At 38.4% G+C, this 19706-nt stretch overlaps 1 protein-coding gene across 2 annotated transcripts; it reads right to left on the bottom strand.

Annotated features, from left to right (window-relative positions):
• Positions 1–278: 278 nt before the first annotated feature.
• LOC104110025 (protein FREE1) lies at positions 279–9366 on the bottom strand. 2 transcript variants are annotated; one of them, XM_009619442.4, is made up of 10 exons: positions 8480–9365; positions 7331–7417; positions 6627–6758; positions 3826–3957; positions 2996–3061; positions 2108–2218; positions 1691–1783; positions 1309–1342; positions 687–754; positions 279–587 (listed from the first exon to the last, which is right to left on the bottom strand). In XM_009619442.4, exons 1-10 carry the CDS (start codon positions 9266–9268, stop codon positions 510–512), a joined length of 1590 nt encoding a protein of 529 aa, XP_009617737.1. In that variant the 5' UTR covers positions 9269–9365; the 3' UTR covers positions 279–509. The 2 variants fall into 2 exon arrangements, 1 of the variants encoding a protein (XP_009617737.1); XR_004510462.2 differs by lacking the exons at positions 279–587; positions 687–754; positions 1309–1342 and having other exon boundaries at positions 1726–1783; positions 2911–3061; positions 8480–9366.
• Positions 9367–19706: the final 10340 nt, after the last annotated feature.

Below are 19706 nucleotides of genomic sequence, written 5' to 3'. Positions count from 1 at the left end.
CTTTCTTCATTAATACTTAAGAGGGTAGAACAGTGCACAAAGGTTCACACAAGGTTTGAAAAAGGAAGGACCGTACCTTAATATGCATAAATAATATATGGAGAACCCAATAAGTAAAATGATTATGATTCTGAACCCATAAACTTAAAATTCTGAATCCGCTAAAAATCTCTGCGCTCCAATAAATAGCGAAAGTGAACACTTCTCTTCTAGTTAAAATTTCTGTAATTCAATCGTCAGAACATCTGCACTTAACCTAAATTACCCAACCAATACAATTAGTTAAAGGAATCAAATTACTTTAAATTTTCTTCATGAAAAGAACGTATGTGTTAGATTTCTTCGTGCTGGTACAGATCAACAAGCAAATTGCCCGGTTGGAACAAACGGATCAAGTGATCAACCAAAGATGTAACAAAAATCCAACTATTAACAGATGCATGCACGACGTAAGAACAAACAAAACCAGAAAAGAATTCGCAATCCAGCCATGGACAAAACATCAGAAATCAGTGTGAGCTGACGAGGAATGGATGCTGGCAAACCCCACACTCTATAGTTTCTGAACCCGAGCTGGGAACTTGAACCTGCAGTTTCCATTTTACAATTAGCAATTACGCCATACAAAACGCAAACCAAGGCTTTAAGCTCATCAATATTCAAATAGATATGCTTAGATCATTAACCTGCAAATGCACTGTACAAGTCGGGCAAGCGACCTCTTTCATCCTACCCGAACGATCTGACCTTGAGCCTGAAACCGGAAAATCTTCATGAGCTATGAGACTAACTTTATAAAAGAATTAGCACATAATAATCTAGAACTATTCCCTAATGAATATAAGCCAAAAGAATATTTTATTTGAACAACGGTGGTATTCGGACCAGCCTGGGCGCAACTCGACTACCCATGAGGTACGTGCTGCTACCTCTCACTGGCTGGGTACGATAGGAAGAAATCACCTAGTGATTGAGTTTCTAAAAACATTCCCATGACTAATGCGTAGCAATTCAAAGTTTATCCCAATAATTTTTCTCCAATTCCAGCACCGCTTCATTATAACTGATGCAAGTAGATATGACAGGACGATGTTTCTTGCCTGATGTTTAGTAGTGGAGACAAACATACAAAATAGGAAACAAGAGACTGAGAACCTAATTTTGTAAGAGATCAGCAACCAATAAAGCGTTGCATAACAAGTCCAAGTGGCTCAAGCCACTTCTTCAGATGCATTGACAAGAATACAGAACCTCCCAAAGACACTTCGACTAAATATGAGCATAGGTATTTCAGCAAATATAACTTACCGGATGATTCTCTGCGGTTTCTCTCCATCTCCTCCTGAGCATAACAAGAGGATTTAAACATCAAATTAGTTCAGTGACAGGGTCAGCAAACATTAAAGATGAGCAATCTTTCCTACATTCATTGTGTCCTCTGGCTGCTCTTCTCATAGAAAGGTAGCCAGAGGAATTCATATAAATCTCTTTAGCATAACAAAGCTGCAGAAAGTGACAGTGTTTTTGGTTTTGCTTTTATATTCCTTTTTGGTTTTTAAATTACAAAGAGCAATCATATACGTGCAAGATTTAGATGAATACTTGTGCAAGAATGGGTTGAACACGTATGGGGTCTGCTTCTGCAGGTAAGCTAAAGCATGAGTTGATGAAAATTCAAATAATAAATCACCTGAAGCTTCTTGGCAAGGTCTTCATGACTTTGCAGTCCAGTTGATCGATTGGCAGCTTCCTTTGCACTGCTCAACCTACGAGAAACCTCAGCCTGAAGGAAAGCCATAAGATGTAGTTAACAAAATGAAAGCAGGATCTAATTGGCAAAATACAACTTGTTAGTGCACTTATGAGTTACGAAGTGAGTTCCACATGATCTGTGCATTTACCATGAGAAAGAAAAATTCATGATTATTCTTTCCAAAGGAAGTGACTGATCAAAAAAGTTATCAAAAAGGAAGTAGGATTAAGGTTTATGACATTTCTATTTTAACCTCAAAGGATAATTTCTTCGACAAGGAGGCCAGAGCAAAAACGCAATTGGGAATGAACAAAAAGCAGTGATAAAAGGAGCAAAGTGTTAGTTAATGCATACCATACATCGGTCACAAACTCTGACAGCTGGTGTATTCTCATCAGCTGTAAGTGCAGTTCTTCCCTGAGTGCATTTGTCACAGAAAATATCCCCACAATTCCGACAATGATGCTGAAAACAAAATCTAAATGTCATTGTCCTTGTCTCTTATAAACAATTTTTTGGACCAGTCAATTTCTATTAATAAGTAACAATGCATAAACAACTTCTGTTTCCATTTTTTCTTTTTCTTTTTCTTTTTTCCAAATATTTAGGACGATGATTTGAAGAGCTTTTCTTTTTTCCGTCCAGATAGGTAGTTGGGGAGAGAGATTAAGGAACCAGATATCGGGATAACTAATATTTGATTGTGGTAAAAAGAGGAAAGAGTAGCAAGAGGGAAGGCGTTATTATCCAGTTTGAAAATCAAAAGAAGAAGGGTAAGAGCCATTCCTCCAAATCTGCAATTTCAACCCTAGTGAAGTTGGCGAAATAGGAAATAACATCTTTATGGACAAGCATAAGAAATATTTCTTTTACTTCTCTTAAAAATTTTAGCAGACAAACAAGAACAATTAACTCTCATTACAACAACAACTACTATGCCTCAATACCAAACAAGTTGGTGTCGACTATTTGAATCTTCATTGACCGTGTTCCCAATTTAAATTCATCTCAGGCCAGTTATTTTGCAAAATAAAAAGGGAAAATACTAGAAGTTCTCTATATTTTCCTACTGGCAGGCACCTAAAAGTAAATGTATTAAAATGCAATAAATTCTCAACTAATTGGTATCACCTATTAGTGGAAGTAAATCAACTCACCCCTTTCTCTTTTTCTTTCCATCCATTCTTTAAATAAAAGATAGTGCAAGCAAGAATAATTAATATATGTAAGCACAAGACATGCCTTGCGCACAAAAGCATTAAACGCTGATCCACAAGCTGTGCACTTGGAAACTGCTTCATCAGGAACCTGACAAAATGGTAATGAGTTAATGAAAATTAATTGTTCTAGCATAATGGAACTTCCAGCACCTCATTGACTCTGAGGTAGATTACTTAAGAGACATATGTGTGGCAGCACGTCTCATTAAACCTCGATTCAGCTGGTCATAAAATACTGGAGAGGCAAGATATTAGCATAAAATGTTTTTTATGAACTAAACAATACCAATCATTTGGGTCTTTCCAAAACCAGAAGTAAAACCTTTTCTTTTGGCAACTTATGAGCATTATTTAACAGGTTTTCTTTTAGAAGAATGAATTTAAGAAAATTACAATTACCAAAAGCAAACTTCAGGCATATTTGTCCAGACATGAATTCCAATCACTATACACTTGATTGTACATCTATAATGGATTCAAACTGAAGATGTCTTAGGTTGATGAAGCATGTGACTGTAAACTAAGGAAACCAGATAGGAAAGCCTAAAATATTTGAGAGAGGAAGTACAACTCAACTGAATAACCAGGTGAAGAGACTCGAAGATTAGCCAAAAGCACATCAAGGCGATACAGTAAATAGATGCGGAGAAAATAGAAAAGAAAATAGATGAGAAAAATCTGGCAAGAAAAGAATCACACTTTTTTTTTGCTTTTTGTTGAACGAGAAAGTAGAGTCATAGTTGATCAATATATCCATGGACTTCTACTCTTAACATCTAATCATGTAAAAATGAGGTGTGCAAAACAAATCTATATCCAAATTAGAAAAACAAATAAAGTAGAACATGTTACCCAGTGATCTTTCTCCTCATTGACCGGCTTCACTATATTAATCCAATCAACTAAACCTTTCTTCTTCTCACTAGGCTGTTCAGCCACCTTTGGAGATTCAGAAGGCCTAATTCTTCCACCTATCTCCTTGAACTGCTTGAAGAAAAAGAAAAGTTAGTTTCAAGATGTTTACATATAGGTGTGTTAGTCTCTCGGGCTGTGTGTTTGTGTGCACACTTGCATCCCTTCAATATGCGCATGGGAAGGAAAATTACACAGTAAAAACTTTAATTCATTTTTGATAAGGTAAAATAGAAATTTTATTCATTATCATCTCAGCTATCAAAAAACAGCCTACAAGATGGGTGAAAAATAAAGGAAAGAATAATGCATATCTTGAGAAGGAAAGAATGCACCTAAACAAATTTTAGAAAGGGAGAGGAAAGAGAAAAGAATGCACCTCGCACATTTTGAAGAGAGGGTGGAAATGGGGAAAAAAATGCTCCATTTGAAAAACTAAAGCAATATTTTTACAGCTATGCTTCAATAAATATTGATGTTGAACCCTCTTTTAAACTCCAACGTTAAATCTCAGAGAATGATTTAATTCACCATACAGATTCTTGCTTCCTTTGCAACATACATTGAAATCAACGGTGTTGAAGCAAGAGGGGAAACGAAAAGTGGAGCAGTTGGCGCAGTTAGAGGGAATCGCAACAATTGCTGGTGAACGGGTCTATTTGCCTTCATGGATGGTTTGGGCAGTCGCTAACTGTTGCGCCTTTCGTTCTGCTTACACCATTTCTGTGAATGCTCCACCTTGCTCTTTGTCGTGCTACTTCCTCTAGGAACCAGCTTCGGATTGCAAAATCATCATTTGACTCTCTAACTATTTCAAGTATCCTCATATTTCCATTAGACCCCACAAATTCAACTGAGCTATTCTGAGAAATTTATTATGGAGCTTCACATTTGAGGACGAAGCTGGAGAGAAATGATTAGCGCAAAACATGGATATGGCGATATGCTGAATATGGGTGGTTCTCCAATGACGTTACCACCTTATATAGGAAGACTCAATGGAATAGCATTATGAAAAGGAAGATTTTGTATGGTTGAAAATGGTAACCAGGTACCATTTTGGTTTGATAGATATATCCCTGAAGGAAGAACTTCCTTGATTGTTTTCAATCACAACTCTTACAGAAGCCATAGTAGCTCACTTCTTAGAAAAGATGGCATGAAGGACTGGGAACAGGATAAGGTGCAAATTCATACAAAATATATGCAATTATAAGAAGTATGGGGGCGCGACCAAACTGTCTGGACAGTGTCATCCACGAACTATGAAGTTACTACATCACTTATAGAAGTCATTATAGAAAACATTAATAGGAGTCCATAAAATTTACATTACCTTCCCAAGGCCCATATAGAAGACATTATAGAAATTCAAGGCATCCAAAAGGTGGCTCTATCACGGCGTAGCATGGAATACTATCTTGATGGCAAAATATTTTAGAAGTACAAGGAGGATAGACAGGTGCTGTTGTTTGTGTAAGAAGCAAGGGTAGGATGAGGACCATCGTCTACTACATTTATATTCGCATTGAAACTATGGTCCGTCAAGTACTCCATATTTAACATAAAGTGAGTCCTGCACAGAACAGTGACAGAACCACTGGCAATCTGGTAGACAAGCAATCTGGATGCTAGAAAGAAAGTAGCATGAAAAAGATATATAGCAGCCAAGGGTGTGGCCTAGTGGTCAATGAAGTGGGTTAGAACTACGAGATCTCAGGTTCAAGTCCCAGCAGAGACACAAAAAACACTGGGTGATTCTTCTCATATGTCCCAAGCCTTGGGGGATAGAGTTACCCGGTACCTGTTGCTGGTGGGAGGTAGCAGTTATCCTGTGGAATTAGTCGAGCTGCGCGCAAGCTGGCCCGGACTCCACGGTTATTTAAAAAAAAAAATATAGTCCCTTTTTGACTTTTTTAGTTAATATGAAGAGAAAGGAATAGTAAGACTTTTGAATAAGTTGAAAACCCATTGTCTAGAGTCAAGATTCTCGCTATTCATTTGTATTTTTGTTCATCAAAACTCAAAAGAGAAACCATTTTATATAGATGGATGGCTAGATCTTAGTGAAGCCCTAATGGATGCTGCACACATGATGGAACTAGTATATCAACGCAGCCTGGTGTGAAGTCATTGAAAGACATTTGACATAAAAAAGGTAAAAATTGGTCCATATAAGAATGAATATTCAGAAATTTACAATTTCCCAGTTTGTAAATTCGTCAATGATGCCCCAAAATAAAATGAAAAATAAAAAAATTGATTCATTCCATCTGGTCCAGTCTATTGCACTTTCCTCCAAAAAAACATTATTAGATAAATAAAATGGGAGAGAACTATTGAAATGAGGAGGTTTAAGTAAAACCATAACCAAGAAAGACAAAGTGGTACTCTGAGCAAAGCGATAACCAAGAACTATTGAAATGAGGAGGTTTAAGTAAAACCATAACCAAGAAAGACAAAGTGGTACGCTGAGCAAAGCGATAACCAAGAAAGCCAACACATCAGTTGGCTAACTTACTATAAGCTACAAGTTCATTATTTTGATAAATTAAGCTACAAATTCATATCCTTTGATACTTGAAGCTACCAAATTATAGATACATACAGGACAAGAACATCAAGCAATCTGATAACATCAATAAAGGATTCTTTTTTGACCAGTAAACATCAATCACAGCAGTTAAAAGATAAAACAAATTGGGATCCCAAATACTAAAAACGGAAAGACGAATTTGAACCTGTACAGTAGCTGCCGTGACTGTATCTAAAAGAGTACTGGTTGTGTAACTGTTTGACTGCAGTCTGATACGCCTTGGTTCTATATCCACCGCACTTTTTGACCAAAAGGCAAAGGTAGATGAATCAGTTACCTAAAGAACACAACACAAAGTCACAAACCACTTCAGCAATATTCAGTAAAGATTCAAAGAGGTGGAGAAAATTTAGAATCTTGGGGGAAAAGACAAATCTAATGTGCTTTAATGAAGAGGGCATATATTGTTCAGGTACTCGATGTGCAGCTAGAATCTTGAATAGCAATACATCTATTGATCTAAAATACAAAACTATCATGTTCATATGCACAAAAATACTATGGCCCCGACATATTTATGCATTCTGTTTAAAGAACGCCGTAGCTGAAAAACCTAGAAATACTTCTAAATCAAGATTCCAGTTGCAAATCGGTAAAGTAACAATTTATGCCCTCGACTCCATACTCATCTCTTTCTCCACCATATAACATAATAGCAAAACTTCCCCATGCCATTACCAGCAGCCAATGTTGCAAACCAACAATATCAATGTTCAAGTTTCAGTCCATAAAGTCATTTCAGAAAAAAGAAGAGAAAACTCTTTCGAGGTCATATCAGGAAGGTAAAGATAATAAAATTGTGTTATCATACATGGTTGGACATGGAGAGAAAGAACAAGAAGCACTTACATCACATCTAGTTATCGTGTCAAGAGGATATATTCTTAACGTCCGGTTAGTGCTTGGGTCCAACATGCGGATTCCATCCAAGCCAATCTAAAATGCACCACAAGAAGGATTCCAAGTTAGAATGCTGCTCTTTGCTTGACCACTTAAGAGATAGAGACAAATAATGCACCATGACAAGAAGCCCATTTAGAGCATACAGGCACAGACCAAAAAGGAGAGCATCTTCCTCGTTGAAGGCTTGAAGCACAAAACATAGCTAGAAGATTTTAACAAAAAGATTTACATTTATCAACTGTTTATCTTAGCGGCTCAAGACTACGCACAGGATAAAACAACTACATCAGGCTTGAGTGGACCCTGCACTCAGTAGAGAAGTTTGTACCACTTTTGGATCATGACAAGATACACACTAAAGGTGAGAGAAACAAAAATTCAGAATCGAAACCCCAAGGCCCAAGATATAAAATAATGGCATGATCCAAAATAAAGGTGTTACAATCTCAGAGATAAGAGAGACCAAGATGGTTTGGCAATTTCTTAGCAAGAATGTTAAATGCCTTAAAACCAAATCACGCACTGAAATTGGTCGAGAGAGTATTCCACAAGGCATGAAACTGGAAAATGCAGATGCCTTTTGTAAGGAGGGAATCCGTTATAAAATGCTTCATTTATGAAAACAAGTTCCGGGTCAATTTGCTTATATATAAAAGTAGGTGATAAATGATACGGGAGTAGTACTAGGTATAAAGATAGTTTTTTGGTGACATAAGGTTTTCAAAAATTCTAAATGTTGATTGAAACAAGAGATATGGACTAAGAGCTCGAGATGTTTGTAAAGGAAGCTGACTTCCGTCCATAAGTAATGGAAGTTATTTTCCATTTTGGTGGAAAATGTCATTAATTTTTCCATAACTCAAAGAAACCAAACACACTGAAAAATGATTTCCTCTAAGAAAACATTTTACATAAAAGCATTTTTCTTCATACCAACAACAACAACAACTACGCCTCAGTCCCCAAACAAGTTGGAAGTCGGCTACATCAATCCTCACTTTTTCATTTAAGCTCAATTAATATCATTATTATACCAAATAAAATAAAACCGAAAATTAAGTAAAAACATATAGTTTTCTTCATATCAATATTTACCTGGCAAAGAACATCCTGGGTACTCTGTCCTCCACTTTCGGCTAATAACTTTACTCTAAACTTCTGCACTCCACTTTTCGCATCCTGCTGTGTATCCACCTTGGGTACTGCCTTCACGATCTTCGCAGCTGGAGCTGATAATTTTCCCTTTGGAGAAGAATTATACCCAATTGGCCTTCCAAAATCATCAAAACTTGACCAAGTTGATGACTTTGGAGCAGTCCCTCGTGCCCCATATGGCTCTAATTTACTACCTTTATAAGCAAATACTCCATCACCATAAATATCTTGCCCAAATTCACCTCCTCTGCCCGAACCATAATTTACATATTTATCCCCAGATTCCTCAAAGTAGGGCCCACTCTGATCATATTGAGTTGGGTAATTTGAAGGATACGGAGAATTAGCTGAAGGATAATAAGGCTGCTGAGGCTGCGAATGAGCATGAGATTCAAATGAAGGAAATGGAGAGGACGGCTGAGGCTGTTGCAGCGCCGGCGCCGGTGGTGGTGGTGGTGGAGGGTTGTAAGATTGTAAGGGAGGTGCTGGAGCAGCGGAAAGTAAATCGGGATAAGGGGGAGGGTAAGAAGAGGGATAAGAAGAGTAATCTGAAGAGGGATAAGAAGAGTAATCTGAAGAGGGAGTGTAAGTAGCGGTGAACGGCGGAGCAGAGGCGTAGGACGGTGGTGACGGGGTGGGGTTTGGGATCGGAGCTGAATTATGGCCCAAATTAGGGTTCTGAGGATAGTTGTAATAGGGATTGGAACTGGTGTAATCGCCTTGTTGCATTTTAGAGAGAGTTCAAAGCACAGTTTTTGAGTTTCTGATCAGTGATCTCTGCTTCGTGTTTTGTGCAAAATGATTGAAGACAGAGAAGCAGTAGAGCTTGCCGGGTATTTTACTGGGCCTTGCTGTTTTTGGGCCTTTCACAAATATATGGGCCTTTAAAGTTTGAGGGGAGTTTTACTTTTAGGGGAGAGTTTTAGAGTTTTACCCATAAAAATCAAAATAATTACCGTTACCTATTCATTTATTTTTGTACTCATCAAATTAATTATTATTCTTACCCATTGTAGCTTTTGTGGGTAATTGATTCTTTTTTCTCCTTTATTTTTCTTATTTTTCGTTATTTTTTGCTCTTTCTCTCTTTCTGTTATGTTTTTCAATCATATTGTTTTTTATTTTCTTTTTTTTTTATCATAATTTAATTCCATACTCAATTTTGGCTCCTTTATTTTTATTTTTTTTATTTCCTTTTGTTCATTTTTCTCTATTTCTTATTACTTTTTTAATTTTATTTAACTCTTTTTTCCTGCATAATCTAATCACATTAACTTTTTTTGTTCCCTTTCTATATTCTTCTTTATTTTATACAATAATAAAAGATAACTAATATAGTAAATATTCATTCACTATTTTTTTTATATAACTGATATAATATACATATGTCTTTTATCTCATTCTTTTCTCTAAATCAATTATTAGAACAACTTATACATTATACTGTTATAAAATAAAGACTGTAAAGTAAAGAGAAGTATAGAGAGAAACTTATATGTTATTCAAATTTCAAACTTATGTACATAATGAACTGAAAACTCCTATATTTATAGAAGAAAGGGAGATGTTGTATAAGCTCTTGTAAGCTGCTATTGCAAGCTGATGTGTAAGCTGTTATTGCAAGCTGTTGTGTAAGCTGCTTGTAAGTTGTTAGTGCAAGTTGTTGTGTAAGTTGCTTGTAAGCTGCTGCTATACCAGATATAGATAATCTTCTACCGGGGATAATATTTATCCATAACGGTAGGGGTGTCAATGGTTCGGTTCGGTCGGTTATTTTATAAAACTTGTACCATACCAATTTTTCGGTTATTCTATTATGTATAACCAAAATTAGATTTTTCGAAATCATCCCAATCATGTCGGTTTCTCTTTGGTATCTGTATGGTTCGGTTAATTTTCGATATTTTTTAAAATGGCATGTAAAATTCACCAGTAGAAGACTAATGCAATAACATACGTTCTTTTATAGGACGTAGCAAAACTCTCTAGATATTTTTATTGTTTAAAGAGTGATAAATTAAAAAACATGAAAGATGGCTAGAGTATAGATCCATCAACTATTCTACAACATCGTAAAAGAAACCAAGCAAAGGCAAAGAAAATATAAATCACATGAGTGAAAAGATATTAACCTAGCCGAGACTCAAGAATAAAGTCTATAGAAGATTAAATATTCAAAAAGATAAATCTAAATTATATGAAAGAAAACATATTCAATACATTGTAGTTTGCTACTCATAATCGTTGGAATATTTTGTGTCTTGCCAATGAAGATACTTGAAATAACTTAGTTTAAGTAGAAGTAGCATAATAGGTTTTAGGAATTAGTATTTTGTGTTTAGTTACTTATTGGCTTGTAACAGTTTTCATAATTTCAAGGCCCAAAGAAAAATTTAATACTTTATTATTTTTAAACATACTATATAAATATATTTTTCACATATAAAATTTATTCGGTACGGTTCGTTATTTTTTTTGGCTTATTTTTATAAAATAAAAAATCTACCCTAATTATCGGTTCGGTTATAGATTTATATAAAAACCTACGGTTTCTTTAAAAGAAACCAAAAAATCGGTTCGATCGATTTAGTCGGTTTTCGAATATCCATTGACACCCCTACATAACGGAGTACCAAAATGATAAGCTTCTTGAGGAGGTTTATTTCCAATAGAGTACTAAATAGTTAAACATATTTACGGCGGGGTCTCATATGGATAAACTTCTCCAGGAAGCTTATTTACAACGGAGTACTAAATGAACATCCATAATATAATATATTTATAACACTCCCCCTTGGATATTTATTAAAAGATAACGTGCCTCATTAAAACCTTACTAAGAAAAACCCCTTGGGAAAAAAATTCTAGTAAAGGAAAAAGAGTATACATATTTAGTAATACGCATTGCTAGTTGCCTCATTAAAAACCTTATAAGGAAATCCATGTGGGAAAAAATCTTAGTAAGGAAAAAAAGAGTACATCACATATTTTACTCCCCCTCATGAAAACCTTGTTTCAAATATTTGAGTCTCTGCATTTCAATCTTGTATACCATCTTCTCAAAAGTTGAAGTTGGCAAAGATTTAGTAAATAAATCTGCCGGATTATCACTTGAATGGATTTGTTGCACATCAATGTCACCATTTTTCTAAAGATCATGTGTGTAGAATAATTTTGGTGAAATGTACTTCGTTCTATCTCCTTTTATAAATCCTCCTTTCAATTGGGCTATGCATGCTGCATTGTCATCATATAATATTGTGGATCTTTTATCACATTCCAAACCATATTTTTCTTAAATAAAATGAATCACCAATCTCAACCATATGCATTCCCTACTTGATTCATGAATAACTATTATCTCAGCCTGATTTGAAGAAGTAGCTGTCACGATCCAATTTTCCCTCCGTTTGGGTATCGTGATGGCACCAAGTCTTAGGTACTAGGTAAGCCTAACATTAATTGAAATACCAACATTATTTGAATAACATCTAACAAGTTAAATAGAAATCTCTTACAGTTCCCAAAACCGGTAGTATAAGTCATAAGCTCTACATAGTTTGCTACAAATTTATAAATATAACTGTTTGAAAATAGGTATAACAGTGTGAATACAAAATAGGAAGGTGACTCTGAAGCCTGCGAACACAGCAGCAGGTTTACCTTGAGTCTCCACAGCAACAATCCGCACAACTAGCTAATAATCAACTGACTTCAAAATACATGGATCAGCACAAAAATGTGCAGAAGTATAGAATGAGCACACCACAGCGGTGCCTAGTAAGTATCAAGACTAACCTCGGTGGAGTAGTGACGAGGAACAGTCAAGACACCCACTGGTCTAATAAACTGAACAAGTATAAGTATATGAACAAAAAAAATATGATGTCTACATAAAGACTATACAATATGGCTCACAATACAGAAATGTCAATAAGAAAGAAAATAACAAGTGTCAGCGGAATACCATAAAAATGACACAGAAAAGTGAATGGAACATAACCTAAATCCGGAATCACAAATACAACAAGGACAAGTAATAACTCAACAACTACAACCGCTTTTACATCAGGTTTTAGTCATCATACTCCACGAGGTACCGAACCTCGAACAAATTACGACTCACGGGTCTCAACACCTGAACCCTAACACTTGGCATCCTGTGCCCTCATAACACTTCATAACCGTACTAGCGACTCACGTGCCAATAGAGCCATTCTCAGATAGAAGGTAAGTAAACAAGGGTGAGCATCTATGCTCAACAATATCAAGAACACCTCTTATCCGATAAGATTATTTAACTACGTGTATGTTTGTGCAAGTGTCCTAACATAGTCCGTGCAAGCAAATAAGCATAAAGAAAAAGAACGGACAGTAAGTAGAATAATTTCTCACAGCTTTAACAAGATAAAGCTCACACAGGTAAGTGTATCACGACACAATATCAACAATAAGAATGCCCCCAGGCCGTCACAACATCACAAATCAATCCCTGACACAGCTCACCTTGTCTCGCCATGTGTGCAATAATAAAGTAAGTGCCTGCCTTGTCTCGCCACACGTGCATAACAATGTTCCCACCTTGTCTCGCCACATGCGCAACCCACATATATATAGCCCGCCTTGTCACGTCGCATGTGCAAATATCAGTAGTAACAATAGCACGGCAGAAACCTCGTGCAACCCTATAATAACAATCGCACGGTAGAAACCTCGTGCCTCACAATAACAACCGCACGGCAGAAACCTCGTGCATCACAACAACAAGTACAATATCAACAATAATACTAATACAAGGGTACAACGAATAAATCAACTCAGAAATTCTAGAACTCAAGGAAACGGAAGAGCAAGTTCACAAGGAATAGTCACAATAGGGAATGCTAGTCAAAACAAAAACAACTCAATAAGGATGGAAATAATATGTAACAACGGCCTGCAATGTACAGTTCAGCAACAAGGGAGCTAACACAAGTCTAATGATTCCAAATAAGGACAACTCAACTGAGATATAGGATATCTAAAACTTTTTTTAAGGTCGGGCAATTACGAAATAGGCACAACAAATTCAATTAAGGATAAGCAGCAAAAAATAATCATAGTCTCAATTAAGGATGAACAATTACAGAAGAGATAAATATAACTTGAAATAGAGATAAGCAGTTAGGGGAAAGATAACATGACAATAGAAGAGATAACAATTTCAGTTAAGGCACAAATGAATCAAATAACCAACAAGAGTGGATCGTGAAGCAATTAACTCCAATTAAAACAGGCAGAGGTGAAACCAATAATTAAGAAACGTATTCATAACAAAACAGCTGCATATTCAGTAAATACAAGAACCTAAGAACCCTAAAAGGCCAACTTTCCATAAATAAGTCTGAGCACGTACTCGTCACCTCACGTACACGGATTACAATCAATACCGAAGACTCAAATCCTAAGGGGTAGTTCCCCCACACAAGGTTAGGCAAGATACTTACCTCGAACCAAGCTCAATCAGTCCGTAAGAATGTCCTTTTCTCAATTATCCGACTCTGAATGGCTCAAATCTAACCAAACACAATTGCATATCATAAATATAACCATAATAGACTCATCTAATTAATAAAGTCAATACTTTAACAAAAATCCCGAAATCCGCCCTAAAATGTCGACCCAGGCCCACATCTCGGAATCGGGTAAAAGTCACAAAATACGAACACTCATTCACTCACGAGTCTAACCATACTAAAATCATCAAATTCCGATACCATTTCGTCCCTCAAATCGTGATTTTTTATTTTGAAATTTTTTTCAAAAACCATCATTTTCCTCAACTCAAAATACAAATTAAAAGATAAAAATAAAGATAGAATCATGGAAATAAATAAAATTTAATTGAGGAACACTTACCCAATCGATTTGCTTGAAAAACCCACAAGGAATCACTCAAAACCGAGCTCTACAAGTCAAAATGTGATAAAAATGGCCTAACCCTCGATTTGAAAAACTTATATTATGCCCAGGCTTGAAAGCATCGCGATCGCGGAAGAGGAGTTGCGATTGCGAAGAGGAAATGGCTACTGCCCTGAATTGATGATGTGCGATCGCGAACAAAAATGTGCGATCGCGAAGAAGGAAAATAATGGCCCAGGAACTGGGCTACGCGAACGCGTGAAACGGCACGCGAATACGAAGAAGAGGAAAGCAGACCTTCGCGATCGCGAGTGGAATCACGTGAACGTGAAGAACAATAATTCATTCTCCACAAATTGCACTACGCGAACGCGAGAGAACAGATGTGAGCGCGAAGAAGGAGAAGGCAGACCTTCGCGATCGCGAACGTGATCATACGAATGCGAAGAAGGGGAAAAAAGACCTACACGATCGCGAATGGAATCACGCGAATGCGAAGAACAACGAATTCATCCTCCAAAATTACTCTTCACGAACGCAAAGGAAGAGACGCGAACGCGATTAAGGAAACCAGATGACAGAAAAAAGCAGTTCAAAAATAGAAGAAAATGGCCCGTAGCCCATCCAAAACACACCCGAGGCCCGCAGGACCCCGTCTAAACACACAAACAAGTTCCATAACCTAACACAGACTCGATCGAGGTCTCAAATCACATTGAACAATGCCAAAAATACAAATCACACCACGAATCGAACTTATGAACTTCCAACTTCTAAAACTCGTGCCGAAATCTACCAAACCAACCCGGAATGACGTCAAATTTTGCGGCAAAATCCCAAATAACATAACGGAGTTGTTCCAACTCTCGGAATCGCATTCCGACCCCGATATCAAAAAGTCCACTTCCGGTCCAAAACTCCAAAAATTCGACTTTTGCCATTTCAAGCCCAAATCAGCTATAGACCTCAGATTCATAGTCCGGACACGCTCCTAAGTCCAATATCACCCAACGGAGCTAACGGAACTTACGAAACACCATTCCGGAGTCGTCTTCATACAGTTCCGACTACAGACAAAATCCTAAGACTTAAGCTTCCGTTTTGGGGACTAGGTGTCCCAAATCACTCTGAATCATCCGGTAACTGAATTCAACCACGCACGCAAGTCAATACACATAATACGAAGCTGCTCAGGTCCTTGTGCCGCCAAACGAGACTTAAATTTTAAAATGACCGGTCGGGTCGTTACATCCTTCCCCTCTTAAACAAACGTTCGTCCTCGAACGTGCCAAGAATCGCCTCGAAGTCTTCAAATCATTGAAAGCACATATCCGACATACACCCGCGGGAGACCCCACGTCACCCTGATCCATATAAGCCTAACGACACCATCCCAATTGTAATTCATCCTTTCTATCAACTCCGATAAGCCTTAGAGTCAAAATTCCCACCTTCCGTTTATCTTCAAAAGATCCGATTCTAAATCCATAACCGGTATCAGTCTCAACTAGCTATAACAACTCATGCCTACACCCACAGGGTACGACCACACAACATGACACACCACACATAGGCCCATGATAACATTTCTGATCATAATAGCTGCCCGTAATCAAAACCAGCACCGGCAATTAGCCTCATGTCCGTTAGAACCATGTTTCAAACCTCTACAACACTGACAACGATGCAAGAAACATGAAGACCTCTTAACTATACACCTGAATCAACAAGTCACAACTAACACCACCGGGCACACACCCCGCAAGCTAAAACTCAAGAAGCACATAACGAAAATGACTGAATATATAAAGAGAAACACACAAGAGAAATATCAAACAAGCCCGACAGGCACAACTCTCTAACAGTACCAAACTATGAATCAATTTAAATAGGAAAAATCAAAGTACATGAACAAATCATAAGGATCTCATCCTGGTATAGCTCTCCATAGCGGCACGCGGCCCGGCTCAAACATATCAAATCACATGGAATTGCGAGGGTCTCACCCTCAACTCTGAATCATAAGCCGAATACTCATCATACCAATTAAAATCTGCCACTAACTCAGTTCTGCTAATAAAATCACAACACTTACTACACTCTCGCCCCGGTAGAGTATCAAATCACAAATCGTAACCAATTTACTCAGGAATCACATCAAACCTGTCATAATAGACAACATGAATTCACTTCTAGTCTCGTAACTTTCAATAATGAATAGAAAAAAATGATAGATACGACTATCACTCATAGAATCTCCCATTAGGGGAAAACACATAAACATGATACTAAGTCATGAACTCACCCATAGGTGGGACAACAAATAGGGGAACTCGCCCCGATAAGCAGAACCGAATCAAAATACGAATGGTGCCCCTCTATAACAAATCACAAGCATACCTGTATGACATCATCTGGCGCAGTGGCCTCAAGCCTACTATATGAAACACATCAATAGGCCAGGCCTTCCCCTCTTGGGCGCCCTCTACTCGCCTGAATACTCCGCTGCGACATACATGTCCGGAGTCTAGGACAATCTCTCACCCTGTGGCTGGTATCTCCACACTCGAAGCAACCTCTCTACTGACGTGGTTGTGGGAACTGTGCGGTACGGGTACTCTGAGACCCATGAGCACATGAAACACTGTGCGAAGCCTGAAGTGCAAGCTGAACTGGTTAACCCACAAAACCTCTACCATGTCGTACCTTGCCTCCAAAATAAGGACCAATAGATCTCTCCGGTCTATGAGGCCTCCCCGTCTCCCTGTCCGCTCTCTTCTAACCTTGCCCATCCTCTCTCTCACGATCCCATAGACCCTATACACGGCGAGCGATCCCTACCACCTACTAAAATGAAACATCTGACTCTAACTCCCGAGCCATGTTGAACCGAATATCATGCCCGAGTCCCTCAATGAATCTACGGACACGCTCTCTAACTGTGGCGACCAAAGCAGGTGCATGCCTCGCCAAATCACTGAATCTCACGGCATACTCTGACACTGATATAGTGCTCTGGCACAGCTGTTCAAACTCTGTGCGCCATGTATCTCGAAGGGACTGAGGTACAAACTCTCTCAGGAACATCTCTGAAACTGAACCCATGTAAGTGAAGCTGACTCGGCTGGGCTACCCAACTCATATGCCCACCACCACTGATAAGTGGCTCCCCTGAGCTAGAACGTAGTAAAAGCAACCCGCTCGTCTCCACAATACCCATAATATAGAGAATGCAGTGACACTCCTCCAAAAAACCTTGTGCACTCTCTGAATCCAAACCACTAAACGTAGGAGGGTCATATTTTTTAAACCTTGCAAGTCTAAGCTGCTCTTCCTCAGATGTTGCTGCCCTGACCACGGGCTAAACTGGAACCACAGGCTGTGTAGCCATGACACTTGGAACCTGACCAACATGAACTCGCTGCTCTGGGGTGTGGGCGGCGGGAGTTTGGGCTTCTCCCTCGATCTGTGAAATAGCTGGTGTAACCGAAATCAACTCGCCTCAGCTAATGTACCAAACATGCTCAGGAACTGTGCTAAGGTATCCTGAAGGTCGGGGGTAACAGCAGGCGCCTACGGCACCTGCCCCCTCCAACTGGAACTACTGGAAGCTCTTCAGCTGCAGCTATGGTAGGTGCTCTAGCTGTAGCACGTGCTCCTCGTCGGCCTCTGCCTCTGCCCCTAGCGACATCTGCTCCGGGGGTAACGTTATCAGCAACTGCAGCTCGTGTCCTCATCATCTGTGAGAGAATGGAATGATAAAATTTCAAACTTCGAGATAAATGAACTCGCACGATAGGAATGAAAAGAGTGAGATTGTCCTAATAGTTCCGTAGCCTCTCGAAGATAAGTATAGACGTCTCCTTACCAATCCGCAAAACTCTACTAAACTTGCTTATGACTCGTATCACCTATGAACCTAGAGCTTTGATACCAACTTGTCACGACCCAATTTCCCCTCCATTTGGGTATCGTGATGACACCTAGTCTTAGGGACTAGGTAAGCCTAACATTAATTGAAACAACAACATTATTTGAATAACATCTAACAAGTTAAATAGAAATCTCTTACAGTTCCCCAAACCGGTAGTACAAGTCATAAGCTCTACAGAGTTTGCTACAAATTTCTAAATACAACTGTTTGGAAATAGGTATAACAGTGTGAATACAAAATAGGAAGGTGACTTCAAAGCCTGCGAAAACAGCAGCAAGTTTACCTTGAGTCTCCACAGCAACAATCCGCACGACTAGCTAATGATCAACTCACTTCGAAATACCTGGATCTGCACAAAAATATGCAGAAGTGTAGAATGAGCACACAACAGTGGTGCCCAGTAAGTATCAAGACTAACCTCGATGGAGTAGTGACGAGGAACAGTCAAGACACCCACTGGTCTAATAAACTGAACAAGTATAAGTATATAAACAACAAAAATATTATGTCTACATAAAGACTATACAATATGGCTCACAATACAACAACAACAACAACCCAGTAAAATCCCACTAATGAGGTCTGGGGAGGATAGTGTGTATGCACACCTTACCCCTACCCCGAAGGAGTAGAGAGGCTGTTTCCGAAAGACCCTCGGCTCGAAAAAATAAAAAGACAAAATGACAAAAAGGAGACAATATTAGTATCACAACAACAATCATAGGATAAATAGGAACACCATAAAATCCAGAAGAAACATGCAAAGCAAAGGGAAACAATATTAGTAAATATTAGTATCACCACAACAATCATAAGAAAAATAGGAACACCATGAAATCTAGAAGAAGGATGCAAAGCAAAAGAGATAGCTAGTAAATAGGACATGCACTGAAAAGCGAAATAGTAAGCCACAACATTGCCACTAGCTATCTTAGACAAAAATCCTACATGGCTAGTCCCACAATGGTACGAAGTAAGGCACGGCTTAACTACCTCCTAACCTACAACCCTAATACTCGACCTCCATATCTTCCTATCAAGTGTCATGTCCTCGAAAATCTGGAGCCTCGCCATATCCTGCCTGATCACCTCTCCCCAATACTTCTTAGGCCGCCCTCTACCTCTTCTCGTGCCATCCACAACCAGTTGCTCACACCTCCGTACCGGAGCATCTGGGCTTCTCCTCTGAACATGTCCAAACCATCTAAGCCTCGCTTCTCGCATCTTGTCATCAATGAGAGCCACATGCATCTTCTCCCAGATATCATCATTCTTAATCTTATCTATCCTAGTGTGCCCGCACATCCACCGCAACATCCTCATTTCTGCTGC

Source organism: Nicotiana tomentosiformis, chromosome 4, assembly GCF_000390325.3.
Source record: "Nicotiana tomentosiformis chromosome 4, ASM39032v3, whole genome shotgun sequence".
NCBI classification, from domain to species: domain Eukaryota; kingdom Viridiplantae; phylum Streptophyta; class Magnoliopsida; order Solanales; family Solanaceae; genus Nicotiana; species Nicotiana tomentosiformis.
Note: the sequence above shows the minus strand (reverse complement) of the source record. Positions and strands in the feature narration are given on the sequence as shown.